This window comes from Eptatretus burgeri, chromosome 8 (genome assembly GCF_056783735.1).
Source record: "Eptatretus burgeri isolate ZD-2024b chromosome 8, Ebu_testis_v1, whole genome shotgun sequence".
NCBI classification, from domain to species: Eukaryota; Metazoa; Chordata; class Myxini; order Myxiniformes; family Myxinidae; genus Eptatretus; species Eptatretus burgeri.
In genome coordinates this window covers 106,416,459-106,433,971 of record NC_140968.1, presented here as the reverse complement: position 1 = coordinate 106,433,971, position 17,513 = coordinate 106,416,459, and the positions used below count along the sequence as shown (strand labels likewise).

General features: G+C 43.3%; 1 protein-coding gene across 5 annotated transcripts in view; it reads left to right on the top strand.

Moving 5' to 3' along the window:
* Positions 1–17,513, top strand: part of LOC147022490 (beta-galactosidase-like) — a 124,294-nt gene that overhangs the window by 35,285 nt on the left and 71,496 nt on the right. For all 5 annotated transcript variants that reach the window (XM_085893436.1, XM_085893437.1, XM_085893435.1 and 2 more), the window contains 4 exons: positions 3,229–3,289; positions 4,979–5,073; positions 5,250–5,427; positions 17,144–17,202. In XM_085893436.1, the coding sequence (XP_085749562.1) occupies positions 3,229–3,289; positions 4,979–5,073; positions 5,250–5,427; positions 17,144–17,202 (393 nt within the window). The remainder of the gene's footprint in view (positions 1–3,228; positions 3,290–4,978; positions 5,074–5,249; positions 5,428–17,143; positions 17,203–17,513) is intronic.

Genomic DNA, 17,513 nt, shown 5'->3' with positions numbered 1-17,513 from the left:
GGTTGGGAGTAGGCTGGGTTGACAGGATAGGTTAGCCAGACAAAGACGATAATGGGGGTTAGGGAGACAATTATAAAAGGGAAATAAAAATAAAGAGGGGAAAAATTTTGTTGTGTTTTGTGGCAAATTAAGGGAGTGGGTATGGACAGAGACAGGCAAAGGCGATAGAGTGGGGGGAGACAGTAGGCGAGGTCCGAGCCCGCCTTCAGAGCGGCCGGCACCACCGCACTCCCTTCGGACCTGATGGAACCACACCAGAGGCGGGCCAGCTTCACCTGCTGGCCTGTTGTGCTGCAGCCGCCTGTGCTGCATGGGCTTGCATCGCCATGCCTAGTTTGCCTGCCTCTACCATGACCCCATGCCTGCTTGCCCTTGTTTGTGTTTGCCCCTGTGTCTATCCATCACCATGTGCACCAGGACCATCCAGTTTTGCAATGACTCCTCTGCAGGCAGCCGGTGCATCCATCACGCTCATTTGTGTTTTGCGACCATCTCCATCCATTCCCCTGCATCAATGAACTTCGAAATGACTTTTACCTTCTCCCCTTTCACAGATCACAAGTCCTGGGCCATGGTTAAGTAATGGATAAGTTGAGTGAAAATTGTAAATACGTGGAACCCCACCTGCATCTTTGTTTTAGCGCCGGCAATTTTAGTTAAGTTGTCCGAATGAGTCTGAGAGTTTTTTTTTTTAGTTAGTTACGCAGCGCATTAGGTTCTTTATTTTTGGGACACATATAAAGAAATGTCGCACTCAGGGATTTGAAGGTAGAACGTACTAGGGGAAAACTTACACATGCTGGTCACACGAAAATTTGATGACTCGGGACGAGTCTGTATAAAGGGGAGGGGGTCGTGTTACGAATTTGGGAATTCGATTGCACACAACATACAGGTTCCTTTACTCAGCTATGTCGATAAGTGCTTGTTCCCTAGATAGCTCACCTTTCATTGTTTAAATGTTCAGAAATTGATTAGATGCGCTGCGGATCGATTTAATAGTTAGGGAACGAACAATGGAGACATCCCTCCCCCTCTTCTGAAAAGAGGAAGAAGAATCCTGCCGTCCCGTGACTCATGACTCAACAACTCCCTCCCACCCGTGGTTGAGCAGGGGGGGGGGTGGAATGAGCACGAGGGCATGAGTCACGCCGGGATCGGGGGAAGGGCGGATAAGGATAAGAGGAGATCTTTTTCTTTTATTCAGGGCAGAGTTGGAGAGGGCAGAGTTGGAGAAGGGAGTTGAGAGTAGCCGTTTAGCAGACCGTCGGGTCCTGCTTGGCTTGCATTAGGGTTGAGGCCTTCGGAAGCTTTTTGCTTCGGCTGAGGCCTGACTCGGGAAGAGGCTTTTTGGAGGCTCTTTGCTTTGATGGTTCCATGAGCTTCGGCTTCTGCTTGGCTCAGGAGAGCTTTTTGCTTCAAGCTGCCGTTTGGTAGGAAGTTAAGCCGGTCGCTCGGCTCGAGCTGGGAGTGGTGGCTTCTTCTTCTTGGTTCGTGGAGCTCTTTGTTCTCCATTTTGGTTCCCGGCTTGGTGCGACTCATCGACCTCTTCGTGGAGGTGGTTCCTTGGGGAAGCAACGCGTCGACGGGAAGGATCGGCCCCTCGTCTCACCAGCACGTGTTGAAAAGCGCGGGAGGTGGTTCCTCGGGGAAGCGACGCATCGCCGGGAAGGATCGGCGCCTCGTCTCACCAGCACGTGTTGAGAAGCGCGGGAGGCGGTTCCTCGGGGAAGCGATGCATCGACGGGAAGGATCGGCGCCTCGTCTCACCAGCACATGTTGAGAAGCGCGGGAGGATTAGCGGGAGCTCGGGAAGGATTGCGGCTCGGCGATTGGATCCAGCTCGCTCTTGCTGGAGCCCGGGTCTGAACAACTTGAAGACCACACGAGGTGGAGAGGTTCGAGATAGGCTCTGGGTTTCAGCTCACCTGTCCTCTGAGCTGGAGCTCGTTATTAAAGGCCTTTGCCACCATTTCTTGGGTGTGTGTGTGTGTGTGTGTGTGTGTGTGTGTGTGTGTGTGTGTGTGTGTGTGTGTGTGTGTGTGTGCGCGCGCGCGTACGTGTGTCCGTGGGCCCGTCGAATAAGTAGGAACTGCTGTTAAGTGCAAGTGACTGTACATAATAAGTAGACGGTTGTAGTTCTTTTGTTGTGCTTTTGTTGCTTGTATAGGTGCATACGTGTTTTGCCTTGTTTAATTGCATACGTGCTTTATTATAATAAATGTCCTTGTGTGAATGTAAACCTGTTCGTTGTGTCCATTCCCTCATTGAACTGCCCCATCTTGCGCTCGGAATATAGTTGATTTTTAAATAGAATCGGGTCCGGCGAGGTCTGGCGATAATACCTGCTCGGTTATCCCAGAACGGAGCAGACCGCTTAAGCGGTTCGTGTCCAAGCAGTCCTTCGCCGAGGTACGGTCCCTCGGTGGGTCCCTAAATATGGGGGGGGACATATCGCAGACACAGCAAGGGGGAGGGGGGCGTGACCGGAGAGGAGAAGGTAGAAGACAGAAAGAGCACCGACCTGCCTGCGGTGAGAGAGGGTGAGAGGCCTAAAGACTCAGCCTCATCGCGGGAGATACCAATCATCCGAAATACCTTGGTTTCCACAGCGTGAAGCCGAGAAAGGTGGGAGGCAAGAGCACCAGCCCAGAGGGGAGAGCAGTACTCCATCAGGCTGTGGACGAAAGCTTTACACAGGTTTATAATAACACCTCCGTGTTTAGGCCTGGAGTGAGCATGTTGCTTATACACTGTCTGGGTTTTCCCCGGAAGCAATTGAGTGATATGTTTTGTGAAGATCATATGTTGAGGCTGTCATGATTTGTCGTCAACAACACAGATTTAATTATTAGTGCATTATATTGAATTTCCCTGGGCAACACCGAATGATACTTCAGCTAGTGATGGAATATTTGTGGCAAAGGCCTGTTGACATGTCGTATGCAAAGATTGTGAGGTTTTCAACTCTGCTTCCTTCCTCTACCCTCTTCAACTTTTTTCCCTTTCATCCTGTCTTCCCAACCAAACATCCACGTCTCAATCTACGTGTCCTTCCACTTACTTCCATTTATTTCTTTATGGAAGGTTTTTGCTTCCTACATGATGATAGAGGAGAGACGGGAGGGTTGGGAATTGTCGGGGAGGTGCAGAAAAAGAGAGAAAAGGAGAATAATTAATTTACTGTTAATTTTATTCACTTGTAATTGTTTTATTTGCTCATCGTAGGGGGGACTTCCAGCTTGGCTCCTCAAGACCCCAAGCATACGGCTTAGATCATCTGATACAGGTACATTAGAATACAGTACACAATAGAATAGTGAGTGGTTGGATGGACAGGAAAATCGATTTAGCTAGGTCGGATGAATGTTAACTTTGGAGAAAGTTGGTTGGATGGACTGAATCAGAATTCAAATAAATACGTACGCACTTGGATTCAATGCCGCCAATGGGGGAGGGGAGGGGACACCAAACTAAACTTATTGAACTGAACTTGTGGTTTCTCATTGCATCTACAAAACTAGATGGTTTTCATAGAATACCTTCCCTGCACAGACTTGAAAATGACTTGGTGAAAGCCAACTCTTCTGCTTAAGGTTTTTTTTGTTCTTTGATCCAATATGGCTGTCAGACTAGTGACCAATGATGTCACTTTTATCAAATTACATTTCGCATGGTGGATAGTTGATGAATTAAAAGTTTTCCATTCAATCCAAATAGTGAGACCCAGGAGTTTGAATGACTGAACCTCCTTAACAGGATTGTTAAGAAAGTAGATGGGAGGGTTTGCCAGATAGTCCTTTGGGAGAGACATAATGAGAGTTTGAGATTTGAGGATTGAAAGACATGTTCCAAGTGGTTGACCAGCTTGTGATTTTGTCAAGGTCTGAAGAGAGGGAAGAGGCTGCAGCCTGCCTGTCTGAAGGATGAGGGATGTCACGGCACAAGGTGGAGTCATCAACAAATGGATCAAGAGGATTTTCTAGAAAGTTAGAGAGATTATGTATGAAGATCAGGAATAGGATCGGGCCCAGAACACTGGCTTGTGGCACTCCAGCCTTGACAGGGAGAGGAGATGAAAGGGTTCCGATGAGTGCCACACATTGGCTATGAGAGTCGACAAAGTCAGGAAGTCCTGTGTGGAATTGGCCTTGGATGCCATAAGCAGACAGTTCGGAGAGCAAGGCAGGATGCCAGACTGTATCACGAGCACGAGATATGTCCAGAGAGACAGCCCTCATCTCGTGTCTGACATTGAGGGCCTTCATTCTTGGGTGAGTAGAAACAGCATGTTCAAGGTGGAGTGACCTCGTTTGAATCCAAATCGCTGATCTGAGATGAGGTTGTTGGAGAAAAGGAAGGATTTCATATTAACTGTGATGATGGATTCCATGACCTCGCTGATGATTGGAAGTAAGCTGATAGGTCTGTAGTTGAGGGGATCAATTTTTGCACCTTTGTATGTTGTGCAGTGATGTTGGTGGATTTTCAAGCAGATTGAAGATGACCTCGCCCAAATGGCAGGGTGAAAAGGGCAGAGAGAGGATGTGCAAGACCAGCAGGGCATGCTTTTCGGACACGAGCTGATGCTGTCCGGCCCAGTAGCAGAGTCAAAGTCGAGGGTTGAAAGAACATTCTCCACCTTCTCAGGTGCAAAAGACAGAGTCCAGGAACAGTTGGGTGCCACAGGGAAGGATGGGTACTGAGAGGTGAGGGGTTTGGGACACAAGATTTGGAAGCAAACACAGAATTGAGGCATTCAGCCTTCTCACGTGCAGTCAGCTGTGGTGCCATTTGAAGAGAGGGAAGGGATGGAATGGGAGCATACGTTAACCCCTTCGGATAATTTCCTGAACAGTATTCAAGGAAAATTTTAATTTTACACCAGAAACATTCTCGAAACATTATTTCTTTGAATGTTGTTACATTATTTTATTTTGAGAACTACAGTATGCTGACTTCACTGTACTGTGTGAAGATTATGTGGCAGCAGTGGATCGCTGGATGGCTGTGCTTCTACCAATGATCTACCCCTGGCTGTACCAGAATGGAGGACCAATAATTGCAGTGCAGGTGTGCTTTCTTGTGGAGGACTGCATTCTTGTATGGTCAGCAGAAGAACAAATGTGTTTCATCTTCATCATGAATAATTTGATACCATTTCAGAGTTTTTGTTTCCCATCATGTGCGTGGTTGAAGGAATGGTTGACTTCCTTTGAGGATTTATAGCCACAGAATTTACTCTTTAGGTGGAGAATGAGTACGGCAGTTATGGTTGTGATGCAAACTACCTTCGGCACCTGCTGCACCTGTTTCGTCTTCACCTTGGAAACGACGTGCTGCTCTTCACTTCCGATGAGCCAAAGCTGAAGTCTCTGCAGTGTGGATCTCTCCAGGGCCTGTACTCGACCATCAACTTTGGTTCAGGTGAAACGTATTCACATGGTGTGGATAATAATCAATGTGATTTCACCAAAGCTTAAGAATACTTTCGGTAATAATTTTCCCAAATGGTATTTTTGATTTTGATTCTTTTATAAGATTTGTATTATCCAAATCTTGTGCAGAATTTAGAAATGAGAATTCTTAACTGCTGCTGAAACCCGAGTCTTGTACGGAATTTACAGATGAAATGAAGAGGTACCATTAGTCTGTACTTCCTGGTACAGGAATACTTCATTTGGTCATGTGTGATCATTTCTCATTTTTTTGTGCCTGGATCATTCTCCGAGGGGCCCAAACTGCTTCCTCGGAAGATGCTTTCCTTCAAGGAATGTTTACTCTCTTATTATTGCAAGTGCAAGAGATACCAAGTTATCCTTCACAAGTTTATAGATCTTTGTTCCAATATCCTGGATCATATTCATGACGAATCAGTACTTTTGTGAAAAGAGTTTTGTATTTATACAATTTCATCATTCCATTGATTACGTGTGCAGTGTAAGATTTGTGTTTTCTGATACTGTAGCAGTGTTGGTTTAAGTTTGAAATATTGATTCTTGTTAATCCACACATAATGATTTGATAGGTAGATTTGTGAATGCTGCATCGAGTGAGATGTAATTTAGATATATTTGCAGTAAAATAAAATGTGGATACAGCAGTATGTGAGCTGCTGCATTGTACGCAAGTCTTCTGGAGTCGTACTGATTTAGAGTCGTCTGGTAGACAGGTACTCATGTACAGTATACAGCGAAGGAGATGTATATATCCAAGTGCTGATGTATCCACCATGACTGGGAGTTGCCACTGGGCTATCAGTGAAGCTAAGACGTAATCTGATTGGATGATTGTCCAGCAACAAATTAGGTGGCTTCAGGGTGATCATGCCCATTGGTTGTTGTTTGATGAGATTTGTCACCGGTTTGCGGTCCGAGAGATACATAATCGGGCCCGTTTGGCATCACATTGTTCACTGTACCATGGTTTGTGTGCCTGGGCTGAACCCCCAAAAATTAGTTTCATGCAGCTGTGGAGTTGAGCAAGCTTAGGATGAACTATGGAGGATCAATCACATGCTGAATGGCTTGGCCAGGCCTTCATGTGTGAACTAGGCCTGAGAAACACTTTGCCTACAACCTATACATTCACCAAACAGCCAAGCAGTTCTGGACTTGGCTGCACATTACATGGCTCTATCTGATTCGGTGATGATGTGGGAGATTTCCTTCCACTTTAAGTCCCAGGTGCCATTTGCATGGTGTGTGGTCTTGGTATTTGGTCATTTTCTTGATTTCTGCATTGTTAGTCCAAAATCACTGTTATTAACACCTCAATCAGCAATGCCTTCTTCTCTTTTTTTTGTACCCAAGTATGATATCTGGCCGCAATGCTTTGTTTTCGATGTTCATGCTCAATGGGATCATTAGATTGTACATGAGCAGTAGGTTCATGTCCACATTGAAGTGAAAACACTTCAATGTTTTCAGTGATTACTTTTGGTTCATGGTCCCACAAATTCTCTGAAGCTGGAATATCAAACTTTTTGCAGATATGCCAGTGGATTACGTTACAAACTCTGTTATGTCGTTGTGTGTCCAGCTGTTCTGACACGAGTTTGTTTTTGTGTGTGTGTTCAGTCATTAAGCATAACATGTCATTCTCTTTACTCACCCCACCCCTCACTTTTTTTTTCCTCTGTGTGTGTGTGTGTGTGTGTGTGTGTGTGTGTGTGTGTGTGTGTGTCAGACAGACACACAGACACACACACACACACACACACACACACACACACACACACACACACACACACACACACACACACACACACACACACACACACACACACACACACACACACACACCTCCCTCCCTCCCACAACGTTTGGTGAGGCATCGCTCTCCCCACCTCTCCCTCCCTCCCTCTTCTCTCTCCCCTCCCTCTTCTCTCTCCCCTCCCTCTTCTCTCTCACTCACTCCCCCTCCCTCTTCTCTCTTCCCCCCCTCCCTCCCTCTTCTCTCTCCCCCACCTCCCTCCCTTCTCTCTCACACCGCCCTCTCCCTTTCCTTCCTCTTTTGCTTTCTCTCCCTCCCTCTCTCCCTCCCCCCCTTAATACACCCATCAGCAAAGCTTTGGTTTGTATTTGCTGGTAATAATAACCTTTAGATTCAGGTGTCAACAACTTTACACCTTTCCAGTCCTGGAGTCCCGGAGACCCGGCAAACGTGTGTAATTTTTTATTAAATTGCATTGTTATTATTATTTTACTGGCATGGATCGGCTCGCTACGCTCGCCTCTCCACATGTCCTTTCAGAGATTGATGTCACAGATTTGCTGTGTTGTCATGATTGACACCAATCATAATACAAACATTTATTTTGCAGAAATTTATTTGTAATATTGGTGATATTATATTTATTTGAAATTTATTTGTGATTTAAGAAGGTCCAAGTGGTCTAAATGGTCAAGAGTCTAAGCTGTCTGAAGGGTGTAAGAGGTCTAAATGGTCTTATAGGTGTTTTGGTCATCTGGGTCTTTTGGATACTTGGGGACTTTTGGGTCTTCAGGATCTTTTGAGTCCTTGGGGACTTTTGGGTCTTCAGTATATTTTCGGATCCGCATGGAGTTTTAGGTCTTCAGGGTCTTCAAGGTCCTCTGGGATTTTTCGGTCTTCTTGGTACTTTGGGTCTTCTTGGTCTTTTGCGTCCTCAGGGTCTTTAGGGTCCTGTACTTCCTGGTGTGATTAGGGTCCTGTACTATCTGGATTTTTGGGGTCTTTAATGGTCTTAAGGGTCTTGGGGGTCTTAAAGGGTCTTCAACGGTCGAGCCATGGCATCGAAACAAAAGCAGTCTTGAGCGTCGAAACGTACATTCCAATAGTACGTAATTAATAGACGTATGTGTGTGAAGTGAGGGTTTAACCAACGTTCAAACAGTACGTAATTAATAGACGTCTGTGCAGTCTGCAACCGACCTTCAAACAGTGTGTAATTAATGGACATATGGTCATACAGATTCACTGTGAAAGGAACATTCCATAAGTACGTTGATACGTTTGTGTAGTCCACAATTAACATTCAAACAGGACGTCATTAAAAAACATAAAGTCTTCACGGATTGATGGATGGCTTCACGGCTTCACCGTCTCACTGTGCTTTTCCTTTTCCATACATATACTGTACATATATATATATATATATATATATATATATATATATATATATATATATATATATATATATATATATATAGCCTGGTTATGGCGCAGTGGTTAGGGCAGTGGCTTGGGATCCAAAAGGTCCTGAGTTCAAGCCCCGTTGGTCCACTGAATTAATACACCAGGGGGTTGACTCAGCCTGTCATCCTTTCGAGGTCGGTGAAATGAGTACCAGTATACTGGGCCGGTGTATACCCCGGGTAAAATAGGTATACCATATCCCTGTGTCGTAAGAGGCGACCAGGGTTGCGTCAGGAAGGGCATCCGGCGTAAAACATGTGCCAAATCACTATGCGAATCATACGGATGATCCGCTGCGGCGACCCTTATCGGGAGCAGCCGAAAGAAGAAGAAAAGATATATATATATATATATATATATATATATATATATATATATATATATATATATATATATATATATATATATATATATATATATATATATATATATATATATATATATATATATATATATATATATATATGGCGCCGCGAGGAGGAGTGATGTAAATGACACATCGGCCATTTTGGAGTTAATGCCATATAGCACTATTTTAACCCTTACCCTATCATCCGAGCCTATCATCATCATATCATTAAAAATCATAAAGTCTTCACGGACTGATGGATGGCTTCATGGCTTCACCGTCTCACTGTGCTTTTCCTTTTCCATACATATACTGTGTATATATATATATATATATATATGTATATATATATATATATATATATATATATATATATATATATATATATATATTATATTATATTATATTATATTATATATAATATATATATATACACACATATATAAATTCCCGATTCAGTCAAGTTCTCTTCGGGATTATTTGATCAATGCAAACAACCTCAGCGGTAAAGTTCACTGGAGCTATCTTTTTTTTTTTTTTTTTTTTTGAAATGATTTTTTTATCAACCGCTGTCACAACGGGAACCCAACAGGTTCACGGGTCTTTGAGTTAATTCTAAAGTGAGAGGTGGAAGGGAATCAATTGTTATTATTTTGTAATCAAAGTCGATGCTCATGGATGAGTATTTAATCAAAAAAGTGATTCATTGATCCTTTTATTTGAAAGATATCTTTTCAACTGTCACAAACTTTACGCCTTTGCAAGTATCGGGTTTAGGAAACCCACAAAATGAACAGTAAGACCCATACACTTACAAATCTCATGAAACTGGTAAAATCGTGAGAATAAAAAGAGTAATCTCACCTTCACCGAAGGTATCGAAGCAGTAGTCAAATTTCAAGATGTTAAAACCTCCAAAGAGCAATCGATTCTAACAGGAGAATTTCACAGGAGGAAATTAAATGTAGAAACACATTTATACATGGCAGTGGAATGGAATGACGTCATGATGATTCACCTTGATTCCCTTCCCCCTCTCACTTTAGAATTCACTCAACGACCCGTGAACCCAACCCGTTGTGACAGCGGTTGATAAAAAAAATCATTTCACACAAAAACAAAACAAAAATATAGCTCTAGTGAACTATACCGCTGAGGTTGTTTGCATTGATCAAATAATCCCGAAGAGTATGTGACTGAATCGTGAATTGATTTTTTAATAATTTTTTCGTTGCCCAATTTGAACAAAACTTGATACTGCATACTGCAGGAGAATGGCGAGTAAGGTGGGCCAAATTTTTTTACGCTATCATGTACCTCTTTGGCTGTATTTCGGGAACATACATACATACATACATACATACATACATGATGAGAGTTTTAGTAATATATAGATAGATAGATTACCATGACCTATTGTCGTGCTAATGAAGTAACAGGCAAACCCGAGGAGAGAAAGGAAGTGAAACGGTAAGAATCTTTTACCTCGAACCTGAATGAATACTTTTTCATATTTATTATCACTGGATTATTTGTAACTAAGTTATAGGAGCATACAAGCAGGCTGATGCAAATAAAATAATTATCTTATAATGTGGTGATACGGTAGCACAACAACAACATTGCCGGGTTCCCAAGACCCCTGCTACGTATCCAAGGGATAATGACGTCAGACAAATTTCAAACGACACGGGTTTAATCTCCGCTTGAGAGAATGTCACATAGATATTTGGGCGGTGCATAAGTTAACAGACCAACGTCTCGATCGCTGAGGATGATCTTCACAAGGCGTAAACACCCATTGCCTCAAAATTATTTCAACTATCGCTTTGGTAGTTTTACAATGAGGGGAACACGTATAGAGATTGTGAATCTCAATACGACAGCTCTGAGGCGTCTTTGCCTTCACATGACAGTGAGCACCAACATGGTGGCTGTAAGATTGAAATGTCTTCAACCACCTCACCACCCAAAATCCTCAACCACACACAACACCCTCCTCTCCATTTATTCTCATTCTTCAAAGCAAAAGGGCAAATTGTAATATCATCATTACATATTTATTCATTACCTGTTTAAAATAGTGGGATATTTAGCTCTTCATGCCATTAACTCCATTCACGGAAAGCACCATCGAAACGGGAAGTGGATGTCCGACAGGTCATTGTTTTGTTTTTTTACGGTCGGTCGTTTGTCTTTCCGTGTAATTTTTTAATAAGTGATTATGAGCAGCCTGATTATGTTAATAAATGATCGTAAATTAATTATATTCTTTATGAAGCACCTAAAATACTCAGCAAAGTTGGAATTGTGGGTGGAGTCAGGGCAGCAAAGTTGGAATTGTGGGTGGAGTCAAGGCAGCAAAGTTGGAATTGTGGGTGGAGTCCAGTCAGGGCAGCAAAGTTGGAATTGTGGGTGGAGTCCAGTCAGGGCAGCAAAGTTGGAATTGTGGGTGGAGTCCAGTCAGGGCAGCAAAGTTGGAATTGTGGGTGGAGTCCAGTCAGGGCAGCAAAGTTGGAATTGTGGGTGGAGTCCAGTGAGGGCAGCAAAGTTGGAATTGTGGGTGGAGTCAGGGCAGCAAAGTTACAATTGTGGGTGGAGTCATGGCAGCAAAGTTGGAATTGTGGGTGGAGTCAGGGCAGCAAAGTTACAATTGTGGGTGGAGTCAGGGCAGCAAAGTTACAATTGTGGGTGGAGTCAGGGCAGCAAAGTTACAATTGTGGGTGGAGTCAGGGCAGCAAAGTTACAATTGTGGGTGGAGTCAGGGCAGCAAAGTTACAATTGTGGGTGGAGTCAGGGCAGCTGTTCAACCAATCGGTGGGAAGGATTGTTCCAGACACAGACACATACATGAACAACAAGTATCTATATATTAATACTGAAGGACAAATTTTGTGCTCCTCCTAGCGGTCGCGTCACGTTTTTCTCGGTACTGTGACCTGGACTGAAAGAAACTTCGTACCTGTAAGAGTGCATCGCACATAGGGGCAATAGTCAACCTTCAACTCTGAAGCAGAATAAACACTTTTCGTTGAGACGGGGGCGAGGAGTGAAGAGGCGAGGGCCAGGGGATGAAGAGGCGGGGGCGGGGGATAAAGAGACGGGGGCAGGGAGTGAAGAGGGGGGGGGCAAGGTAAGCAAACTTTTTGGCGGGGGTACTGAAATTGAAAGCATGAGACGTGGGGAAATGGGGCGGGGCATGAGTGGGGGGGGGGCTGGGGTGAATTCGGCAGGGTTGAGTGTGAGGGGTGGACGGGGCGGGAGCAAGTGAGGCGGGGAATCAAGAGACGGGGGCGGGGCCGGGGTAATTAAATTTTTCGGTGGGGGTAAGCAAATTGAAGGCGGGGGGAATGGGGCAGGGGCGGGGCTTGAGTAGGCAGGGGCAAGCACGCCCTGTCCAGTCCATGTCCCTCGAGTGTGGTTGAGCTGGTGAGGGTGGTTGAATGAATGGCATCCGTCTGTGACGGGGTTTCGGCTAGTATGATGATTATTATGTAAGAGGATGCCCTGAACGCTGGCATCTGGGGTTTCTGTGCATGTGCGCCAAGCATTCTGGGACAGAATAAGTCATTTATTTATGATGAATAATTTGGAATACTCAATACCGTAGATGCCCTTCTGTGATTCCGATGTACCATATGCTTTCCAGAGTGTCGGTGCTGCCGCAGAAGTTTCTTGGAAGGGTTCTACTGGGTGGTTTGCCATTTGTCTTCCCAGACCAAAAACGATAAAATACTACAATTGGGCACAAGTAACTACAATTGTGAGACTATTGAAATGCCTCTATCTGTCTGTCTGACTCCACCCTCTGCCGTGACATCACTCGTCCCTCAGATTGGCAGGCTGCAGCCTTTTCCCTTTCTTCAGACATTGACAAAAATCACATGCTGATCAAACACTTGGAACATGTCTTTCAATCCTCAAATCTCAAACTCTCATTATGCCTCTCCCAAAGGACTATCTGGCAAACCCTCCCATCTACTTTCTTAACAATCCTGTTGAGGAGGTTTAGTCATTCAAACTCCTGGGTCTCACTCTCAGCCACAATCTTTCTTGGTCAAATCATATTTCCAAGCTGGCCTCCAAAGCCAGCCACTGACTGGGCATCCTTCATCGTACAAAGTCCACCTTGGCATGCCTGAGCTCCAAACCATATACAAAGCTTTCACCTGGAGCCTGATGGAGTACTGCTCTCCACTCTGGGCTTGTGCTCCCACCTCTCACCTTTCTCTGCTTCACTCTGTGGAAACCAAGGCATTTAGGATCATTGGTATCTCCCGCAATGAGGCTGAGTCTTTGGGTCTCCTACTCTCTCACCGCAGGCTGGTCGGTGGTCTTTCTGTCTTCTGCAGTCTCCTCTCCAGCCTTGCCCCCCCTCCCCTTGCTCTGTCTGTAATATGTCCCCCCTCCATATTTCCACAGGGTGCTCAAGGTCCACCAGCAACCCCCTTCTGGTGAAACTACCAAAATCAAGAATCACTGTTCACCTTCACTTTCATTCCTCTTTATTCCCACCTTGAGAACAAACTCCCACACTCTCTTCAATCCTATTCTTCCCTCCAGGTCTTCAAAACAGCTGTCCACCACCATCTCTTATCTTCTCCCATCCAAATCGTCAATCTTTTCTACCCTCACTAATCCACCTCAAACCCACCTCCTTCAAATTCCCTGTTTTCCTTCCTGAAAGTCCCTGTCGTGTAAGGACCTGAAAGTCCCTGTAATGTCCATCTTCTCTTCCCCGTGTTCCTCGCCCCATCCCTCTCCCTTCCACAGGTCTCATGTCTCTGTTCCCCACTGTTTTATCCTTCCCTCTCCCGCTCCTCTTATCTCCTGCTCCCCTTGTTGTACATTCTGTGTGTTAGCTGTTACAACAAGCCTCGACATTGTATACAAAAAAAAGAAGTTATGGTTGAGCTTATTGTGCTGGAGGTGTTCAAGGGTTAATGATATAACCTGTGGTTACCCAAGATATGTGTGGTTACCCAAGATCATTGGGAACTTCACTTGACCAATGTTGGGAATGACGTAGAGGAGAGGATTGGTGAAAGGATAAAGTTGGAAAATGTTACTGAAATGAAGGTCAGGATGGTAAGAGTGACGGTGGGACCTCATCAGAAGCTATTAATGTACAGAGAACTGAGAACAAAATGAAGGAATGATTGTTGGATCAAGAACAAAATGTAGTTGGTCCGAGTGCAGAGGTGAGGCAGATAAAAGAGAATTTGAAAAATACTCGAGGTGTTTGGACTCCTCGTCATCCACGGACTCCCACAGAGGTGCAAATTGACTGAAACACATTGCAATAAGATGACCACATTGGCTAATTGAAGCGAACATCATGAATTAATCTCACGCCATTGTTTGTTTGTTTCTATCGCGATATGTTTTCACTTTAAAAATGGTTTTCTTTGCAACCGCTTGTCTCATCGATGCAAAACTTTAAACATAGGAGGGACTCACCATTGAGAATATTTTATTGGTAACTCTGACGTCATAGGTCACATGGTATGGCAGCTATATTGGATTAAAGGGAAAAAATTGACATCTTTTTCGCTGTTGCCACTCAACGAAAAACATTGAAACCTGGCATATGTCATCAACTGCCCGTGGGATATATAGGGTGATAACGATGACATCATCAGTGAATTGGTATTCCAGAAATAATTGTTTGAATTGAAATATTTCTGTGAAAAATCTGAAACTTCATATATCTGATACAGTGGCCTGCAAAAGTATTCACCCCCCACCAATAATGCCACAATAATGAAATCTTCTTATAACCCTCTCCTGAACGCTGCTTCTCCACCACTTTATGTTTGACTTATTTGGAAAGCTCCTTGGTCTTCATGTTTACCTTGTTGGTTGACCAAGTGAGTTGCACATTAAAACTCCTTCGACAAGTGGAGAAGATTAATTTTTAAGTTAAACCACTGATTACATACAGGTGAAACATATTGCACTTATTTTGGAACCTTTCAAACAAATAATTTGCTCCTGAAGTGATTTTGGGTGAATTAGGCAAAGGGTTTGAATCACTATGTCAATGAGAATCATCTGATTTTCTCTGTTAATCTAATTTATTCACATTTTATCTCCATTTTTTAAATCTTTATCACTCTAGAGTAGTTTGTGAAGACTCAAGATATTAAGTTTGGTTTGAAATCATCAATAAACTAGGACGCTCTTCAACATCGTGATGTCACGAGGTATGCCTCCGCCCACTTTATTACATCAGTATACATACTTGTATCAAGTTTGATTTAAATCCCTGAACCCAGATTCAAAAAATTAAATAATTCTGACTGGCAGACCATGCGTCTGATCCTAAGGTTGAAATTTAAAACATTTATTCCTCATGACTACTGGATCATAATTGTGATGTTTCATATCGATTGATGAAGCAGTTGAAGAGAAATAATTATAAAAAATATTTTTGTATAATCCAATATGGCTGCCAGACCATGTGACCTATTAATTATTTGTAAACACCCTGGTATCCCCAAGGCTTGGGAAACATCTGGGTGAAGTTTCTCCTCGATCTGTGAAGCAGTTCTGGAGAAGAATATTTTTAGCCGCATCTCACGTAGCGAACGCTGGCTCTAAGAGAGCTCCGCGTTGTTGTTGTTGTTGTTGTTGTTTGTTGTTGTTGTTCTGGTGGAGACAAAACCTTTAGGACGCGGCTCTTTTATATACAGGATCCAGATCTCCTTAAATACTAAACACCTGTACACATCCTCGCATTGAGGGTACCTTTTGAGAGCGTCTATCATGAACTTTTAAATATATTCGGACATTTGCTTTAAAGTTTCGAAAAGTTCACGTTACTATTTAAAGATTATTCCATTTAATGTTGTAATTTCGTAAATACACTATTTTCTCGTCATGAACGAGGAGCCTCCATGACGGGTCTCTCTATTGGCTCCATCAAGGCACGTGACAAAATATCGGAAGTTGTTGTTTTTCTTCTTCTTCTTCTTCTTCTTCTTCTTATTCTGGTGAAGACAAAACCTTTAGGACATGGCTCTTGGACACATTTACATTTGTCCTTGTTAAAGATTTATTGTTCAAAAAAAAAATCATAGCTGCCAAACCATGTGACCTATGACATCATTGGTTCATGGGTGGAAATTGTTTTGTTCCTCATGGATTGGCGATCATACCTGTAAAGTTTCGCCTCAATCCGTTCAGCCGTTTCAGAGAAGAAGGTTTATGAAGGTTTTTATGTTTAAAACAATATGGTTTCCGCACCACATGATGAATGACGTCATCAGTCCCCCTCCCCTCGCCCAGATGACCCTCAAATTTTTCATACTGATCAAATAAAGCATTTGACGTGTGCAGTTATGACGTCCGAACAGTCACCTATGACATCATCAAAAAAAAATCACACTTGTTTCCCATGGGGAGTGCTTCACATGTGCCAAGTTTTTTTTTTTTAGTTTTTTTTTTTTACCCCATGGAGTGGTTTCAGAGAAACAGAGGTCCAAAATTTTTCCTTTTTTCCAAAATGATTTCCACACCGTGTGACCAATGATGTCATCATTATTTAAACATTTTACATGAATATTCACACCTGCGGTGAAAATTTTGTGTCACTCAGATTATATTAGCAGTTGAAGAGAAAACAGATAAAATTAGCACGGACAGACGTACATACAGACGTACGAACGTGCCGAAAATAAAAATGCCTCCGGAGATCTCCTACCCAGTTATACAGTGGGACATACCAGTGGGACATGCGTTTAATGTGTAGAAATGCATCTCCCATAGTCAGCGGAGACATAATAAGCTCAGGTAGCATCAAAATGTGAAAATGTTGGAGTGGGGGGGGGGTGGTGTGAATACTTGTGCAGGCCACTGTATATGCCCGGATGTGAGTGAAGAATTAACTTTAATACATTCATAACCCATGCCAGAAACCACGTGACATCATCAAGTGCATGGATGATACATGATATGTGGAGCATCATCGAGTGCATGATATATGGAGCGGAATATTCAGCGAATTATTTTTGTTCAGAATGAGACTATGCGCTCGACGAATGCCACTCCAGCTGTGCATGTTCTGTTAGTTGTTTAATATATCATTTATTTTATTTCATTTTATTTTATTAGACACCAATGCCACTGAAGCATTTCTCCTGCAAAGGAAGATGGAGAACAAAGGCCCTTTGGTAAGAAACTCTCTTTTTACCCATTTTTCAGTCGCATGTGGCTCGTGGAGTTGTGGATGTTGTTTGCTTCGCTCCTTCATCAATCGAGTTATGTCAATTTGTTGTTACTGTTTAAACGGTTTATAAAATGTTCGTGTGTACATTACTCTACATGTAAATACCGTACCTCATCATATATCTGTTTTAGTACTTCATATTCAGGTTAATTTTCGGAAGGTGACACGTGGTATGCCTGTGCTCTCTGTTCACTTTTTCTTTCCCATGTTCACTCTGCTCCACCTCCTTCCTTTAAAGTTTAAATACATTCTATT